The sequence below is a fragment of the Phalacrocorax carbo genome, chromosome 1 (assembly GCF_963921805.1).
Source record: "Phalacrocorax carbo chromosome 1, bPhaCar2.1, whole genome shotgun sequence".
NCBI classification, from domain to species: Eukaryota; Metazoa; Chordata; class Aves; order Suliformes; family Phalacrocoracidae; genus Phalacrocorax; species Phalacrocorax carbo.
In genome coordinates this window covers 57,496,086-57,513,395 of record NC_087513.1, presented here as the reverse complement: position 1 = coordinate 57,513,395, position 17,310 = coordinate 57,496,086, and the positions used below count along the sequence as shown (strand labels likewise).

At 51.8% G+C, this 17,310-nt stretch overlaps 1 protein-coding gene across 1 annotated transcript; it reads right to left on the bottom strand.

The window, feature by feature from the left end:
* Positions 1 to 1,038: 1,038 nt before the first annotated feature.
* PLA2G6 (phospholipase A2 group VI) lies at positions 1,039 to 17,248 on the bottom strand. The gene is made up of 16 exons (XM_009514732.2): positions 16,581 to 17,248; positions 15,841 to 16,056; positions 14,829 to 15,009; positions 13,134 to 13,321; positions 11,773 to 11,869; positions 10,616 to 10,798; positions 10,297 to 10,405; positions 9,551 to 9,706; positions 7,763 to 7,853; positions 6,773 to 6,936; positions 6,095 to 6,245; positions 5,774 to 5,910; positions 4,984 to 5,138; positions 4,066 to 4,233; positions 2,822 to 2,895; positions 1,039 to 2,347 (listed from the first exon to the last, which is right to left on the bottom strand). The coding sequence occupies exons 1-16, from the start codon at positions 16,787 to 16,789 to the stop codon at positions 2,206 to 2,208; spliced, it is 2,421 nt and encodes an 806-aa protein (XP_009513027.2). The 5' UTR covers positions 16,790 to 17,248; the 3' UTR covers positions 1,039 to 2,205.
* Between the last annotated feature and the right edge of the window lie 62 nt (positions 17,249 to 17,310).

Below are 17,310 nucleotides of genomic sequence, written 5' to 3'. Positions count from 1 at the left end.
CTCGCTGCTCCATCACTGCCACCGCTCGGAGGTGGCTCGCTTGGCCTTGCTGTGTTAGCGGAGCATCTTCAGGTCCCTTGCACACAGCTTGCCATCACAGACAGCAAATAGCAGGGGCTGGGGGTGAAACATAAGGAAAGCTAAAAACAGGTTTCACCTCTTCCCTGCCCACTATTTCCCCACCCCAGGCCTCAGCCCTCTGGCTGTTAGCATCCATCCCACTCCCATCTCCATGAGACTCCCTAACAGCAGGCACGAGCTTGTGCCTGAGCCCTCCCTGCCTGCATGCAAGGAGCCCAAGAACAGATCACTCTGGGACATCTCTGCAGAAGGTGCAGGCTTATAGAGGGTTAGAGCGCAAGCCAGGGCCAAAAAGCAGAAAGGAGCTCATGTCCTCTCCTTCCCAAGATGTGGGGGTTTGTTTCTCCACAGGAAGGTAGGCCCCTCTGTTATGTAGGAAAAAGAAAACCTTTACTCCACATTAAAAGCCCCTTAATTCCACAGTCTTATTTGTGAAAGCAAAGATCAGAAGACAGATAATCAGTTTTTAGCCCTATTCATGACTCAGCACCCACACTCCTGCCAGCAGTGTCCCTTAGGAATCAGTGGGTGCTAGCTCCAGCAAGCTTGCAGCAGTTACCTTGTCCAGGAACCACCTGGGGATACCAAAGTTAAAACCCTGTCTCCAGTCATTTGTATCCCAAGGGTTTTCAGTGTTCCTCTTTTTAAGCCAGACCAGCTCCAAAAGGATTCTCACATGGGAACTAGTCCAAAGCCTCTCCACTGGCTGCAACCAATAAGCCCAGCAGGCAGCGTTGTGCTTCGTGGGACAGCCAGCCACTCACAGTAACACGTGCTCCCAGGGCTGGCTGCAGGCACAGGCCATCCGCCTCTTCAGCCCATACAAAGGGTATAACGCTGCGCCTCCAGGAGCCCAATTCCTGATTTTCTATCTGTAGGAAACTCAGAGGCTGCAAGCTCAGAACCACTCTCGGACATTGTAGGATGGAGAGAGAGACAAGACAACCACAGACTGCATGACAGTTGAACAAAATGCAAACCCCTCTTTATTTCAGGTCATGTTAGTTTTGCATAGAAGCACTGTTCACAACGGCAGTCCATCTAGTCAAAAGCAAATGATTAAGAGTTCAGTTTTTCAGGTTACTCCTCAAAACGCCCCCAAATAGATACATAAATTATTTATAAATATGAAAATTTACTGCAGAAACATTGAGTAGTACAGCATTCACAGAGGAATTTCCAGCAGCAAAAGTAAATCCAAATTGTCACAGGGTCAGTTTCTTTGGTGGGAACTGATCTCAGAGCATTTCAGTTCCATGTTAAGAATAAAGAAAAACGACCTCTACACCAAGCCAAAGCTACTGTCCCTCATCTTGAGCTTGCTATGAGTAAAGACAGGCTTTCACATCTCAGCCCTCAAGCAAGGAGTAGCACAGCAAGTCAGGTGGCACAAAAGCCTCAGGCGGGCTCTGCTCCCACCCTGAGCGCCGGCAGTACCTGTGCTGCCAGCCCATCTCGGAGGGAAAAGGGGGAAGGTGCTACAGAACATAATTGGCTCAGAAAAGGCTCCCCCTTCTCCCAAAGCCAGTTACAACATTCTACATCCTATCTACTGCCTAAAGTTGCATTCCTGCTCCACTTCAAACCGTGTGCATTGAGGGAAGAATAATCCCTTTTCCCCATACTATACATGCCGGAACACGCTGGCCCCAGTGGGCCAAGTAATCTCTGAAGCTGCAACTGGCTTTGGCCCATTCTGTGACGCGGGAAGGTGCACGGTGCTTTGTCAGTGTAGGTGCTGCACAGACAGGAGACAGACTCCAGCTGCAACAGCTCAGGACAGGTAGGTGGGGGCTCTGGCTTCTGGGCAGGGCTATACGGTCAGAGAGCAGGGCAGCAAAACAGGGCACAGCAGCAGAGACAGGGCTACAGTACGAAGGTAACTGTCAGCATTTCACAGCTCTCTGGGAGTACACGGGTGTGTTCTGGAATACATGTGTATGTGTGCTGTATCAAAATTTAATACTAAATTAATAATTTGTCTATTAAATATCATTAATTCCTCATTATTAGTAGCAGTAGTCCCTCCCCCACCTCAACATCTTGGTTCAAGGGCAAATCCAAGCCATTTCAGTGTCTGCTGCTCCTTGCCACTAGGATGCTGAACAGGAACCTCCAGGTCAGTCATCGGCAGAGGTGCTGCACCAGCTGCTCAAACTGCTCCCGGTGCTGGTAGATGTAAAGCTGGGTGTCCCAGAGAGCATTCAACAGCATGCTGTCGTTCACCTCGTCCAACATCACCTCCGTGTGCAGCTGGGGACTGAGCCTGCATACAGTGAGACAGCATCACCAGCTGGGCACCAACATGAGCACGACAAGGCGGCGAGCATGCCAAGCACAAGACTTGTGCAAAGTGGCTCCCTCTGTCCTGGGTGTTCTCTTCCCTTTATCTAGGAGGTTTGCAGAGAGGGGCCCTTGCCCCTCCTTCAAGGCACAACCACACTCAAGGCTGAAGCTCAGTTCAGCAATTGCATCACCTAAGGCACGAGCCTCAAAACACGCTGTGCTGGTGGAAGAGGGCAGGATGCACATCCCCCAACGACCCTGTCAGACAGCGTCCCCTGAGCCCCACGGCATCCTCCGATATGTCACTAAGGCGTGAGGAAAGGTGGCAGGGAGACAGGTCTGGGCAGGCATGCTGCTGGAGGGGACACAATTTGGGATGACATATGCTGCAGCCAGGTCCAAAGTGAGAGGGCTAAAAATAGGTCTGTGCAGAGAGCGGAAAGGAAGCTCCTACCGGAAATATGGGATATCCGTCATCTCGCACCAGGCCCTCGCACGATCCACAGCTGGGCCATCTGCGTCAGTGCACTGCAGGAGAAAGAGGCCCACAGTTAGAGCCTGACTGCCACACTGCTCTCCCCCTGCCTGCAAGAGGCTCCCCTGGCACCAAGTCGAACTTGCACAAGCCACAGAGGGAGAGGGAAACCAGGAGCAAGTGCATCCTGGATGGCACCGTTCACCACCAAGAGCGGGGTGGCTTTTTTGTTTGTTTGGGTTTTTTCTTTTTCTTTTTTTTTTTTTTTTTAAATAACATAAGAACAGTACCCCTAGATCCTTGGGACACAAGGAATTGTACCCTACAGATCCTTCATCACAGCACCAAGTGGATTCCCTTAAAGAAACCCCCAGGATGCTCTGAATCACAGCCTCCTTGGGATTTCACCTCTATATGTTCCTGTCCAAGCCCAGTACCAGTAGAGCCTATGATTACTGCAGGGTTTCTGGGCTATCCTGGAACAACTTCTTTGGGAGCCCTGAAATAAAAGACCGGGGAAGCAGAGGGACCTCTTCAGGTATTTTATGGCTTTCGGAAGCTAAGAGGAGATAAAGCAACAGAATTAAGATTGTAGTCAAAACCTCAGTTCTGATCTTTCTGGCTTTCATTCATTTGGAGTGTGTTCATGTACAACATTTAATGACCTCCTTTCTGAAATATCCAAGAACTTATGTCTATTACACACTCCCTACCACAGCTCTGAACTAGTGCTTTTTTATTAGTGATATTCCCACTTCTCTAACATTTGCTAATTTCCCCAGTGGGGATAGCAAAGCTTTTCTAAAGAAAAATGAATTGCTGTTTTCTGAGATGTGATTTTTTGGTCCAGGTTGCTCAGATTATAATCAATGCTCCCTGGAAAAATACTGAGTTTCAGGAACTCACACCTGCAAATGTTCCTAGGGGTCACCAACCACCACCCTACCCTCAGTTCACCCACACCTCAGCTCCTTACAGCTGCAGGAACTGCACCTCCCTTAGCACCTGGAACCCCGAACAGGCAGTCAGAGGTTCAGACCTGCTGTGCTCCCGCAATTCTTAGGTTACCCACTACATCCATTCCTTGAACTGCCCACGGTCAGAGCAGTTCCAAGGAAATAGAATTTTCTTCCTAAATGAAGAAGATAAAAACTGGAAACCTTTGCTTGCCCCCCGCAAGCAGCCCCAGGGATCTTGCCCCATCCCCTCCTCCCAGTACTCACACAATCCACCACCATCTTGCCAAGCTCCCTGGCCCCAAAGACAGTCTTCGCCAGCTCCCAAGGGTTGGAGGGGCGGAAAACATCCACAGAGCTCACTGGGACCTGCGGAGGCTTCCCTGTCCCCAGGGAGACCACCAACCCCAATTTTCTTACTTTCTGCCCCTGACCCTGTGGACAAAAAAAAGATTTGTTTGCAAGGACCAACAATTAAGGTGGAGCATCTCTTTCACAGCAGTCTTGGGGAAGCTCTGAAAGCCAAGGCAAAAGGCTTAGTAGCTTTTTCTTTCCACCCTATCCTCTCCCTTTAGTACTGCCTGGAGAGAAAGGGATAATCCAATACTTCAGCAGTTGCAGTGTTTTGTCCCTTACACCCCTGCCTGCACCCAAACCCATGGGATCACCCCGAAGATGAGTCCTATGACCAGATGACTGTGAAACAGTCGAAATCTTTCAGTCATTTTGGCAACACGCCTCCTCTTTCACCTACAGGGAGCAGCAGCTGCCAGTAGTTAGTCATCTTTCTGAGGATCTTGCCACACCACAGAAAGCATTCACTCTTCAGCCTTGCACAGTGCTCTACCATTGTCTTCTCCATTTATTTCTGGGCAGAAAAAGGCCCTGCAGAGCTTCATCAAGGGTCACATGGAACCATCAACTGAATCATCCTTGCTCAAAGTAGCAAGGTCAGGCTGATGGGGCTGCCTTGCTGTCTCATGCCCTTGTCAGAAGAAGTATTTCAGCTCTCAGCCACCATTCCCAACATATATCCCCCTCTGTACACTCCTTTCTAGGGTGTTGCACTGCTGACTTTTTTATCCACTAGAGAAGCACCCATTTCCAAACCCTCTTCCCCTTCAAGGGAGGCTCAGTGGAGCCAATAAAGCCCCAGTTACCAGTCAGGGCCAGGATTTCCCTCACCTTCTTGATCAGTGTCTTGTTGTACTCGTGGATCTCCGTCATGGCATCGAGGGTCGGGTTGTTGGCTAGCAGCCCGCCATCCAGAAAGCGGCCTATCGGCCGGAAGTAAGTGGGAGCCGCACCGCTGCAGCGGGCAGCGCGCCATACAAGTTGGTCTGGAGGGAGAGAAAGCATACGGCCCCTTGTAGCAACTTTCCTGTGTGCAGGAAGCACCCCTCCGACACCAACACAAAGCAGGAGGGCTTGCAATCCCAGAAGGCCCTGGCCTAGATAGTTGTGTCTCTTTCTCCCAACAGTAGGGCCTCTACTTGGATGCACAGGATTATTTTGGGGGCTTTAAAAGATGTTCTCACCACTTTCTACGCATCCTGGGTCAAACTCACTCTCTACCAGCTTCACTGTTGCTATTTTGATGGTGAACCAATTATGTTTCTAGACAAAGAAAGAAGAGAGCCAGAGGGGGCTACATGCTTCAGTTACACAGCTTTTCTGTGTCTCCTGAGAGGCCAGGGACAGGTACGGACGGTACACAGGGCTCCTCTAGCAGACCCCTTCCTCATGAACCTCACTAGCCAGCCCCTGTTGCTGGTACAAGAGAAGCCAAGGGAGAAGGAGAGAGGAGAAAAGGGAACCACCACTAGGACCAAGCTAAAAGTCAAGGTCAGGGATGAGCCAGTGCTGGGACACCCTGATTTTCAGAGCAAGGGGAGGAAGAACAGGAAGTCTTCTGTCTCTGAAGGACAGCCTCCTCCCCTGCCAACCAACTGGACTGCTGTGTGCCAGCATTTACCTTCTGGCCTAGTGAGTGGTTTGAAAGATGCACTTGTCTTGTATTCGGTGGAGGTTTTTGTCTCTGGTACTGGATAATTCCGGAAAAGGTGTAGCTCAGCTGGCTGCCGATCGCACAACGTCCCCGTCACCATAACCCTGGGGGAGAGGACAGGACTAAATAAGAGTACAATGGTAAAAAAACCCAACACATACTTATGGCTTCAATCGTCTGCACATCACACTCCTCCAGATCTGCTCTAAGGAGAGGCTGATGAGCTCTGCTGAGAGGGGTCTAGAGCACATGAAAGCATGAACCAGCACAGCCCCAGACAGGACTTACTTGGGTTTTTGGACATCTGTCATTTTGGTGTTTTCCCCAAATTCCTTCTTCAAGAACTCATCCAGGGGCTCCGACTCATAGGGCCGAGACCCCCGGAACACCATGTCCTTCATGCGGAAGTACAGGCAGCGCATGTAGTCCATGGACTTCCCTGAGACAGGCAACAGTGTCAGCAGGAGGCAGGGAGTGAGAGGAAGGGAGGCAGAACAAAGAGCACATCAGAGTTGGGACTTTCCAGGACCAGCAGGAGAGGGGAGGTGTCACTCCCAATCCCATCCCTTTCCCAGGCTGCCTGTCATCTGCTCAGTCCTCAGCAGCATGACTGGGAAGGATTAAAGAGGAAGGACAAGCTCGGAGCATAGTTTCCCACTACCAGAAAGTGCTGATCACCTTGTTATGAAACCCCCATGGAGAGAGCAGGAAAAACAGTACATTGCACCCTGCCACCATGCGCTTCCCAAAACCCAGAAAGCTGCTCAAGGCCAGCTGACGTGAGAATCGAGCACAAAGCCAGGTCTAGGCTTTCTTTCATTAACAAACATCCCTTCCCTCCTTTGGCAGGGGCAACAAATCTCGGTTGGGACTCAGAGAGGCAGCTCCCACCCTGCATCCGCTCCCCACAGAGGAGCCCTTGAACCCACAGGAGCAAGAGGGGCCCATTATTTGCACTGTCCTCACCATGTACAATAGCCAAGGCCAAGATCCCCCCAGTGCTGGTCCCCGCAATCCAGTCAAAAATCTCACGAATGGGACGGCCCGCAGCCTTTTCAATAGCCAGGAGGAGCTGGATGAGCACCAGGCCCCGGATGCCCCCTCCATCCAGGCACAGGAGGCGGTCATGACTGGACAGAGAGAGATACGTATGACTGGGAGCTGTGGGACAGCTTACTAATCACAGCACGCCATGTGGGAACACGGCCGTGAGAGTGAGAAACTAGGTTGTTAACAAAACACTGCTGTGGATGGTGTAATCAGTGAAAAAGTAAATCTAGCAGTGCTCCCTCAGATGCAAGACCGAACACAGCCAGATAAGCCTTGTCAGACCTGGTGCAACACCACTTGCTCTTTTAGCCACCTCTAACCTCTAGACCAGAGACACATTCACAAGCCAAAAATGCACCCAAGTCCCTTATTATGCAGGAACAGACATTGCCTCATAAATGAAAATTGGAGTGTCCAAAGTTCCTGCCGGCAGCACTTCAGTGCCAACCCTCCCTCGGCTCCATGCGAGGTGAGGTGCAGGCACTGCCGAGGTAGTGCACAGCTGGCAAAGGAGCTGGGTAGGCAGCAAGGCAGTGCATGGAGATAGGAAAATCACAAAGCCAAAACAGCGTTTGGTGCCTAGTGGCAGAGGGCAGGTACAGAGCAGGGCTTTAACCTGCTAGTTCAGGCTCCACTGCAGCTCTAGGGCTGCAGGGAGGAACAGGTGATGGTCACTTCTGGGAACAAAGATTTATCGCAACAGGGCACAGGGAGGGTTCTGGAAAAAACTGCAGTAATATACTAATTGATGTGTTACATATAACAAAGTTATACAAAGTCAGTATAAATAAATAATGTCAGCTCTGAGGATGCTACACCCACAGGTGTGGGTGGGGAGGAATTCACACACGCGGCTTTCACCTTCAGGCTGGATGGGAGCCTGGACAGAAGCAGTTCCTTACTTACTTTCTTCTACCCTCACTGGGCGAGTCCACAACATCTGGTGCCTTCAATAACTGTCCAAGCGTTGTGGAAACATACAGAAGGTCCTTGTACCCTAGAGGGCCATGAACATTCAAAAGGAAAGCAAAAAATAAAACAGATAGACCATTTTGCTACATGAACCCTCTGATACATGCCTCAGAGATATTAGTCAACCAAATTATACTCAATTAGAAAACCTTCAATTTTTCTTCCTACTTTGTCTCTGTCCCCAGAAAACTTGCTTAGGGTACCCAAACCTCCCACCCCTGTGGTAAATCATTTCCACCATAATCACACAGAGAACATCGAACTTCCTTCCCAGTCCAATAAAGCTCCCTGCAGGAGACACAAGCCATCTCACCCGTAGCCACCAGGCACCCCCCTCAGATTAAACTCCACACCAAAGAGGAGAAACCCCATCCTTTAAAGCAGGCATGTGGAGATGCACTGGCAAAGAAAAAGGATTGGTAGAAGCATATGATGAGCACAGTAGGTGAGAGAGAAGGCAGAGCCTAGCAGTGTGCCAACTACGCAGTTTACTGCAAGCCATAAGATATAACCTAAATCTACTCCTGTGAGGTAACCTAGGCAGGAGAGCTGTGGAGACAGGGTGGCTTGTCGTTACCCCTCAGCTGATGCACACCCAGGCCGCCTTGGGTGCAGGGCACCAATCCAGCCTAGGTGAGTAGCCAGCCTGTGAAACCAAAAGAAGAAAGATTGGGGAGAGAAGTTAAATACTCCTGCCAGTGCCCAGGCCGGAAGGTGGCTGTGGATGACAATGAATGTCGTGAGGAATTTCTTCAAGGCCCAGAGTCCAGGATGAAAAAGGGCCTTGCCCTGTCACTGCATCAGAGCTGTAGCTGGGGGAGTCACCTTCACAAGGCCATGGTGAGAAGGAAGTCCTGGTATCACCAGCCAGTGAGACTTGTGGTGACACAGATGCACACCAGGGTCTGGGGGGGGGGTTGTCCTCTAGCCCCAAAGGGGGGCCTTCACAAAGGAAACCATCAGCCCAAGAGGGGAAGTGGACCACAAGCAGCTGTTATCTGCCTGCAAGCCCCTTTCATGAGGGTCAGAGCCTCCTTCCAAGAAAACCCACCCACTGCCTGCTCCGTAACCCCTCATGCTGCCTCTGCCTGAGCTCCAGAGCTCCCCAGAAGAGGAAAGCCCAGCATCTAGAACAGACCCACCAGCTTATTCACACAGTCTGGGCAGTACAGAGCACAAGCTACAACAAAATTATATATCCTAAGGTAGGCTTCTGCTATGCGTAACATAAACCTTGTGACCAGGGTCGCCTATCCTTGGGCTCCATCCCTTCCCTCTCACAGCTGCTGGCCTTCAGGATCCGAATGAGCGATGTTTCTAGTCTCCTTGTGCCCAACAGCATGACACTGGGAGGTCCTCAAGGCAGACCAGAAAGTACCTCCCCCCTTCTGTTCATAACCCAGTGGATAAAGTGCATGCAGGCAACTAAGTCCTACACCTCTTCCAGAGAGGTGAGGGAATCAGTCTTCCCTTTCCTTTTTACAGAGCTGCTTTGTGTCAGGTCTATAAACAAAAGTTTAGAGTACAAGAGTTTAAAGTACACACACAGGAAAAACAGAGAAAAGAGACAGGATCCTGCAACAGCTGAATGAGGACAGAGTCATCAGAACCTGAGAGCTAGGAGACAGTCCCCAGGAGACAGGCCCATCTGAAGAAGAGATGCGAGACAGCACTGTGAAGCAAGAAGGGAGGAGATGGAGGGGGGGCCAGGAAAAGCTTTACCTAAGCTGCTGTTGAAACTGCTCCATGAGGAAGGTTGGCCTTCCAGGAAGAAGGAGGCGGCAGATGGTGCCAGGCTTGGGGAGTCAGGATTGGGTGGGTAGCAGCGTTCGGTCCCTACAGTTTGCAGCAGGTCTAAGAGCACTTTCCGGTTCGCACCTTAGGTGACGAAGGGGGAGTCACAGATCAGAAAGATAATCAGTGCACGCGCACACTGAGTGGGGACTCTGCCAAATTCATGGCAGCCAACCCTCACAAAACCTCTGGTATGACCCAGGTAAGGGGAAAGTATGTCCCAGATATCTCTCCCCAAACACCAGGCAGTAGGACTTGTGCACTGCAGGGGTACCCAATGCTGTGCAGCTTCAAGGGTGTGTGCCACACACTTCTTGCTACTGAAGAACCGCTCATGTCCGCTTACGCCTGGGCGGTTCAGCAGCACTGCGTCATCCTGTTGTGAGCCTGCAGTGCCTGACATCATGGCTTGAAAGAGGGGGAGTGTGTGCCAGCTTTTCCTCTTGCATTTCTGTCTCACAGAAGAGAAATTCATCAAGGGGTATTAATACAAAGCCTGCGCCGCTAGCTCAGGGAGTGCCTACCCTGTGAGCAACTAGAAGCTGGGAAAGCACGTTGGAGAAGCATCACCCATGCTCAGCATGTTTTCATGTCTCCCCAGGACAATGTTTTGGCCACCAAGGGGAGATAGGATGCCGGGTTCACTCTGTAAGGCTGCTGACATGCTCCCTCACCTTTGGTGCTCCTGGCTGCCAACAGCCCTGGTGTCTCCCCAAAATCATTGGGGATCTCGACATCTCCTCCAAACACGATGATTGCTTTGATCATATCCAGGTGATCATGCTAGGGAACAAGAGAAAGTTCACTAAAGCATCACGCTCCCTTTGACGACATAATCTCTCCTTCCGTCCCTCCTTTTTTCATTAGCCAAAGCACCCACAAAGGATCACCCCATGAAAGACAACCGCTACAATTTCGAAGGAGTCTGTCCCTGCCAAAACCCTTCAAGAGAATCCTTTCTCTCCTTCCCAGCAGCCTCTACAGAAAACTCACCTTCATGGCCAGGTGCAGCGGTGTGTTGCCATCCTGACCCCTGGCGTTGGTGTGGGCCCCGTATGTCAGCAGTAGCATGGCACAGTCAAAGCGTCCCCTCTTGACCGCAATGTGCAGAGCCGTGTCACCTGTCCGGCTGGCCAAATTCACCTCGGAACTGTACTCTAGCAGCAGCCGTGCCATCTGTGCCCAAGTGTGCACACGCCAGGTCAAGAAGAGGAAAGCAGTCACGAGGACAACAGCATGGGTGCTCAAACAATTTGGGTTTCATGACAAGCAAAGCAGGGGAAGGGGCAGGACCCTTAGCCTGGACACCACTAGCTGGCAGATGCCAGCTGCATTTTTCCAAGCACTGGAGATGGGGTTTCTCTGTGTTTTACCGCAGAACCAGCTGGTGTTTCACAATCTGGCTAGAGCTTCTGTGTGTTTTGGGACTTATATGCAAGTGTAGCAACTGGCTGAGAGCAATGGATCCAAACCAGTTCCTACTCAGGTCAGAATCCTTGCAGACTGGAGTGAAAAAGTTTTGCTTTTTGATCTTCTCTTTCTAAGCCAAGCAGATTTCGGTCTGCACTGAAACTCCACAGGACATTTCTGAGAGGGATATGATACTGCAGGAGGGAAAGCAGTACTGCCATAGGAATGTCCTCTGCTTACAACAAGCACCATTCAGGTGTTCCAGCATGGTATATCACACCACTGATCTGCCCATCTCTAGCAGAAGATGGGCCATAACCCACATGCCAGCACCCTTTCCTACCTCACGCTCTCCCTGCAGTTTTCAAGGCATCAGTCTGCTTCCTTCCATGAAACTGTCAGTAATGAGATGAGAGCTCTCCTCAGGGGTAACAGTGACACTGCTGCAATTTCCCCAACAAAAAGGGAAAAGGGACAAGCTGGCAGTTTCACAGCCAAGGATGACATACTAGGGATGAGCCTACCAGTTCATTTCACTGCAAGGCTCCACTGCTCCATCCCCCGTGACAAACAGCACTGATCAGTACAGGGCAGAGAGAGTTAAACACTGGGCTGGTGGCTGGGCTCTGGCACTCCCAGGGCTCTGCACATGCACTCAGGAAAGGGAGAGGTCAGCAGCAGGAGGAATAACTGGGTGCTGGGTGGAGACACAGGCCCCTGCCACGACTGACTCCATTTACCTCTGACTTCTTCGCCCAGTGCAGCGGAGTGGCTTCATAGCGTGGGTCCTTGGAGTGAACCTGGCTGGCATCTACCTCAAGGATGGCCTGGGCACACCTGGCAAAGACAAGATGAAGGGATCGATGGCTGCCACCTTGACTCAAGACCTCCACTCACATCAGCACCTGCCTCCCGCCCAGAGCCTTCAGGAAACCCTTCAGCAGCAGCAGGCTCTCTGCAACACCTGCAAGTTACCCAGCTGCAGTTTTGTTTTGCTCTTTTTAGAAAGGAAGGGCGCAACAGGAAGCATACAAGCAGCAAAGCATTCAGAGGAAGCAGAAGAATCCCTTCCCGACTCCAAGTTGTGGAGCAACATCTGAACGCTTCTCCAATACAGTAATATGGCATTTCTGGAAATTCTCAAGACCTGAGGGGAAATTCTTCTCCTCTCCCTCTCTCTCCATGGAACCATGGGGATAAAACCAAAATAGTTAAATACTTGCTGAAATTAAGGATCTATGTACTTCCCTATGAGAGAAAAATCACACCTATTGTGAATAGACTAGTATCTGGTGCCTACAGAGCGCGGGTAGGTAGACTTATGAAACAAACATACGCTGTCCACTCTGAAACACCACCAAATAAACCATGTACAAGAGATCAAGGCTCACTGCAAACTAAGGGACCTACGCACATTTTTGGCTTCTGAATATGCCTCCACTTTTGGAAAGCACTTTTCAAAATGCTGAAAAAATAGCTAGCAGCAGCTAGTGTTGACATGAGAGCCCCATCTGCAGAGCTTGGAAACTCTGTGAAAATTAAGTATGATAAAGCACACACTGAGAGAACCAAATTTCTCTGGGAAAAACAAAATGGGGTAATCATCGTGTCTCTTTTGATTCGGTTCCAGCATGTGTTATTAAGAGGCAAGAGTACCTTTGGCCCACAGGAGATGGGAATAACTAGGCTTTGAAATGAAAGCTCATTAGGATCAGAGCACTCAAAGATAGAGGTACAGCAATCAGCAATACTACTTAAGCATCACTAAATCATCTTCTCGCAGCTCATTCTGAGAAAAAAGTATTGCAGAAACTTTTTTTTTTTTTAATCTGTGTCTTTCTCCTGATGCCTGATACTAAATAACATATATATAGGTAAATTCAGGAGAAAACTTTTTTTTTCCTGAAAGTGTTTCTTTCTTTTCCATACTAGCACTTCTCTGTTCTTTTGCCAACTCAGTGATGCAGCAGAGGACAGCACAGGACATCTTCCTACTCAGCATTGCCCTGAAAGGGGTCCAGTTTTGGACAACCCTGAGCAAGCAGACAGGTCCCCAGACTGGAGAAAGAGCCCTGTTCTGGCAGCCCAAGTGGTTACTTACCCCTTCTGGGAGAACTTCAGTGCTGTGTGGATGGGGTAGCCCAGCGTCCCCACGACACCGCAGCTAGCACGGCATTTCAACAGGGACCGAACCATGTCCTCTTTGCCCAGCTGACAAGCGAGATGCAGAGCAGTCAACCCTTCGTGGCTCAGGTGGTCCAAGACAGCAGTTGGAGTTCTGCCCAGGAGCTGGGAAGAGGAGACAATACATAAATGGACAGACATGGAAGAGCACAATCTCTCTTCCTCAGCTCCGAGGACAGAGTCTGGAGCACTGGGTTCCTCACGATGCTACAGCTGGTTCTCTCCACCCCTGCTTCCAACACTAGCTATGGAACCACTCGTTTTCTCTCCCCAAAGGGTTTATTGCTACTCTCTGTGCCCTATTCCTCTGGCCCAGGTGCTTCTGAGACACCCCTCAGCCAAAAAGGGCTTGTACCACCTTGAACAACACAGCCCAGCAGATTCCCACCGTCTCACACTGTGTGAGCCAAGCTCAGCCCAACCAAATGGGAGCACTAACTGAAACCAGTAGTTTCCTGCTGCGGCCCCATCAGTTACTACAGCCAGTCAGCAGGCAAGAGCTCAGCCTCCCCTGCAACTTCACCATTGCTTTCAGATACAAGCAGGATTCTGTTTAAAATATACATGTGGGGATATGTTTGAAAGAATTTTCTCATTCTCCCTGTAAATTTTAGACCTGTTACCTGCTGGCTGGTTTGTTACACAAAAATATCCCACTGCCATGCTGGGGAAACTCTGCAAGCCCTGGTGCACACAAGAGATGCAGGAATTTAGTTTATTTTCTCTGGTTTAGCAAGGAATCAAGAGAGAAAAGAAACAAACAGGAGACAGATCAGACGTGGAAGTATTTCTGTAACAACAAGCCAAGTTGCTGCCATCAGAGAAATAAAACCAGAGGATATCTTTTTAATACAAAGGTCCTAATTGCCCTGCTCCACACCATGGCAAGCCCCAGTCATCACTTCTTCCCCATCACACATTAGGAAACCCCAGCACAGTCTGGCGTGCAAAGAGAGAGCTGTCACAAGAGGTATTGGGCAAACGTGGGGGGTGCAGCCATAGGGGAGAGCCAGACTCGCGCTCACACTGGGTGCTGGGGAGCTGACAGACGTGGAAGGCCACCCACGTCCTTATGAACCCTCTCACTCTGCCCAGCACTTCTCAGCAATCGAAAACGCCTCCGACTTCAGACCGTCTCTGCCTTGAGGCTCTTATTGCTGTCCCCCATGCAAGGCCGCTCAGTTCAAAAAACAGGTTCTGCAGCATAGAGGAGCCCAGGGTGGTTCCGAACTGTCCTTCAGTTTGTGGGCAACACATGCTCCCCCCATGGGAGCACTCTACCCAGAAACACACACCCTGCTCAGAGGAGACGGAGAAGGGACAGCCAAGGGCCTGGGGAAAGGCAGGATGAAGGTCTGATGCAAATAGCAATGAAGGACACTTTCTGAGGAAACTTGCTTAATATCATTTTTCCATTGCAGGGTGGAATCTGGAGCCTGCTTACAGAAAACAGCACCAGTAAAGTGGGAAGAAAGAGGCTGAAATCAGTCTCAAGCATTAACTTGATGTTGCAGCAGAGGGAACTGACTTTCCCCGTCTCCAGCTGTTTTCCTGTCTACTTCCTCACAGCACAGAGAACCCCACACCCCCCCAGCTTTGAAATAGCTCCCACCTCGATGACCTGGGGGCTGTTCCCTCGCACAGCATAGTGGAAAACGGTCTCCCCGTTCCTGTCGGTAATGTCCACCCGTGCGTGGCACTGGAGCAGCTCCAGCAGGCACTCCATGTCTCCCTTGCGGCACGCCAGGTGCAGTGGGGTGTAGCCATCCTCACTGTCCGTGCTGTTCACACAGCTGCAATCCAAGAGTCAACATAAGGCCAAGGAAGGCCTGTTAAGATAAGGACATGCAGCTGCCCTGGGAGCGGTCAGGAAGCTACCATCCACGTCTGCGACAGGACCAGCTGGTATGAACCACGAGGTTCTTGAAAGCCTAGCCTCTTGCCAGGGAAGGAACACAGGGAAGGGCTGCCAAGCAGCCCTGACATGGACTCTCCCCTGACACACTGCTCCTTTCTTCCCCACCCCCATACGGGAGCAGCTCCCCCTGCCCAAAGGCAGGCATGAAACAGATTACAGTCAGCAACCTGGCAGAGGTGCTGCCACTAGTCCCCCATTCCCCTAACTCCTCACTAGTCTCCCCTATCCTCAATGAACTTCCCCATGGAAAGAGAGCAAGGTTTGTGGCTAAAAACTGCTTCCAGAAAGACAGTCCTTCTGTACTCCTCTCTCGTGGTTTACAAAGTCAGCCACAACCCCCTCCAAAAAGCAGCTCCACGGGGTTGTAAGAATCTAACTAGCGCCTCTAGTAAAATATTTCAATCCTTTAGCACAAACACCAGAGCTCCACGCTTTAACATCCACAGCAGCAGGTTGAAAGCCCACCCCAATACCCTTACACAGCGACCATCGGCCACCCTTTGCTACCACATCTGTCATTCAGGCAAGACACACCAAGGCCGGCACTTTTAAACTTGGCCTCTGCAGCAACCAGAAGTGTTAAGCTCATCCAAGAAGCAGCCCCCGTTGCTTTGGTACATCAAGGGATTACACTAATCTGGCCTAGCCTGCCCTCCTGAGCCCATTCCCAGCACCAGACCTGCCAGAGACCCCTCCCGCCCCTTGCCTCAGAACGTGGTTGTGCCGGAAGCTCTCACGACGGCCGATCTCCACCGCGACATGTGCCGGGGACCAGCCGGGGTGGTCGCGGAAGCAGTCACTGAGCTGCTGGAGATCCTCCAGCGACAAGGGCTGGCGCGAGCTCTCATAGAAAGGAGGCAGGTGCCTGGCGTACTGCTCAAAACACATGAGGGCATCTGCTTCATTGTTGAGCTGGAAGAGCCTGGAGGAAAGGCAAACACAGCGTTGGTCCTGCTTAAAGAAACAACCTCCATCCCATGTATCTGAGAGAAACAGCTCTCCTCCAAACAATAGTGCTGGGGACTTTCCCATTCCTCATCTGGTGCCATGCTTGTTCCAAGGGAAGAAGGGAGCTTACTTCATTAGCAGAGATCATCTCCTTTTCCCAAGGAACATTAACTTCTGGGCTGAAGCATCCTGTACTCCAGATGCTGAAGCAGCAACAGGTGTGAGCAGGAGCCCATATACTGCAGATGTTCTGACCCAAGCACCTATTTTACAGTCGCCTGTTTTCACAGCGTTTGGACCCACTGCCCTGTTCTCACAAGCTGTTTTGATGGTGACGATGACTCCGCCAGCACACACGAGGGCCTCCCACTCCTCAGGAGCCCACCTGCTGATCAGACACTTCACCCCACAGCCACGAGGCACTGCGGTCCCCAGACTGGAAATTTTGGATCTTTAGTTTCACATTTGAGTAGCGATCGCCAGAGGTCCCTCACTTACCGGAAAGCGACCTGGGGGCTCTGGGGATTGACCAGCAGGCAATCCCACGAGCGAGCGAGGCTGTTCTCATACAGGGCCACCCTGCCTGCCTGCCTGAGGCAGGCGTGAGCAGCGTACTCTGCAGCCGGCACCTCCTTCACCCGGTAAGGGTTCGTGAATATTTGGGTGACGCTGTTGATGGTGCTCACCAGCCGGCCGAAGAACTGCATCTTTCTGGAGCCTCGGGCGGCTTCTGCCCCGCCTCCCGAGGGGAAACCCGGCCACAGGCTCCGCCCGGCCCTTCCCCTTCCCTGAACTCCACGACCCGGCGCCGGGAAAGGAGAACCGAGAGTGGCCGGGGTGACACACCGCCCGGGAGGAAAGCCCGCCGCCGGCACCTGCGGTTTCTTTCCTCCGGGAAGGGCTCCCGGTTCTCCTCAGCGCCTCGCGGCGACCCCTGACCTCCCCCTCACCGGGCCTTACTGCGCCGCCTCGGCGGGAAACACGCCCCACACCCCCCGCTCCACGGCCCTGCCGCCTGCCCGCCGCCGGGGGGAGGCGGAGCGGGGCGAGGCGGAGCGGAGCGGGGCCGGGGCTGGGTCTGCGGCTGGGGGCGGACCCGCGGCCGGGCTCGGTGCCCGGGGCGCGGCGGCGGCAGCACCCGCGAAGCACGACGGGACCGGTGCGTCCCGCTCCGCCGGCCGCCCGCCAATCACCGCTCCGCCCTCCTCCGGAGCCGGCCAATCAGCGG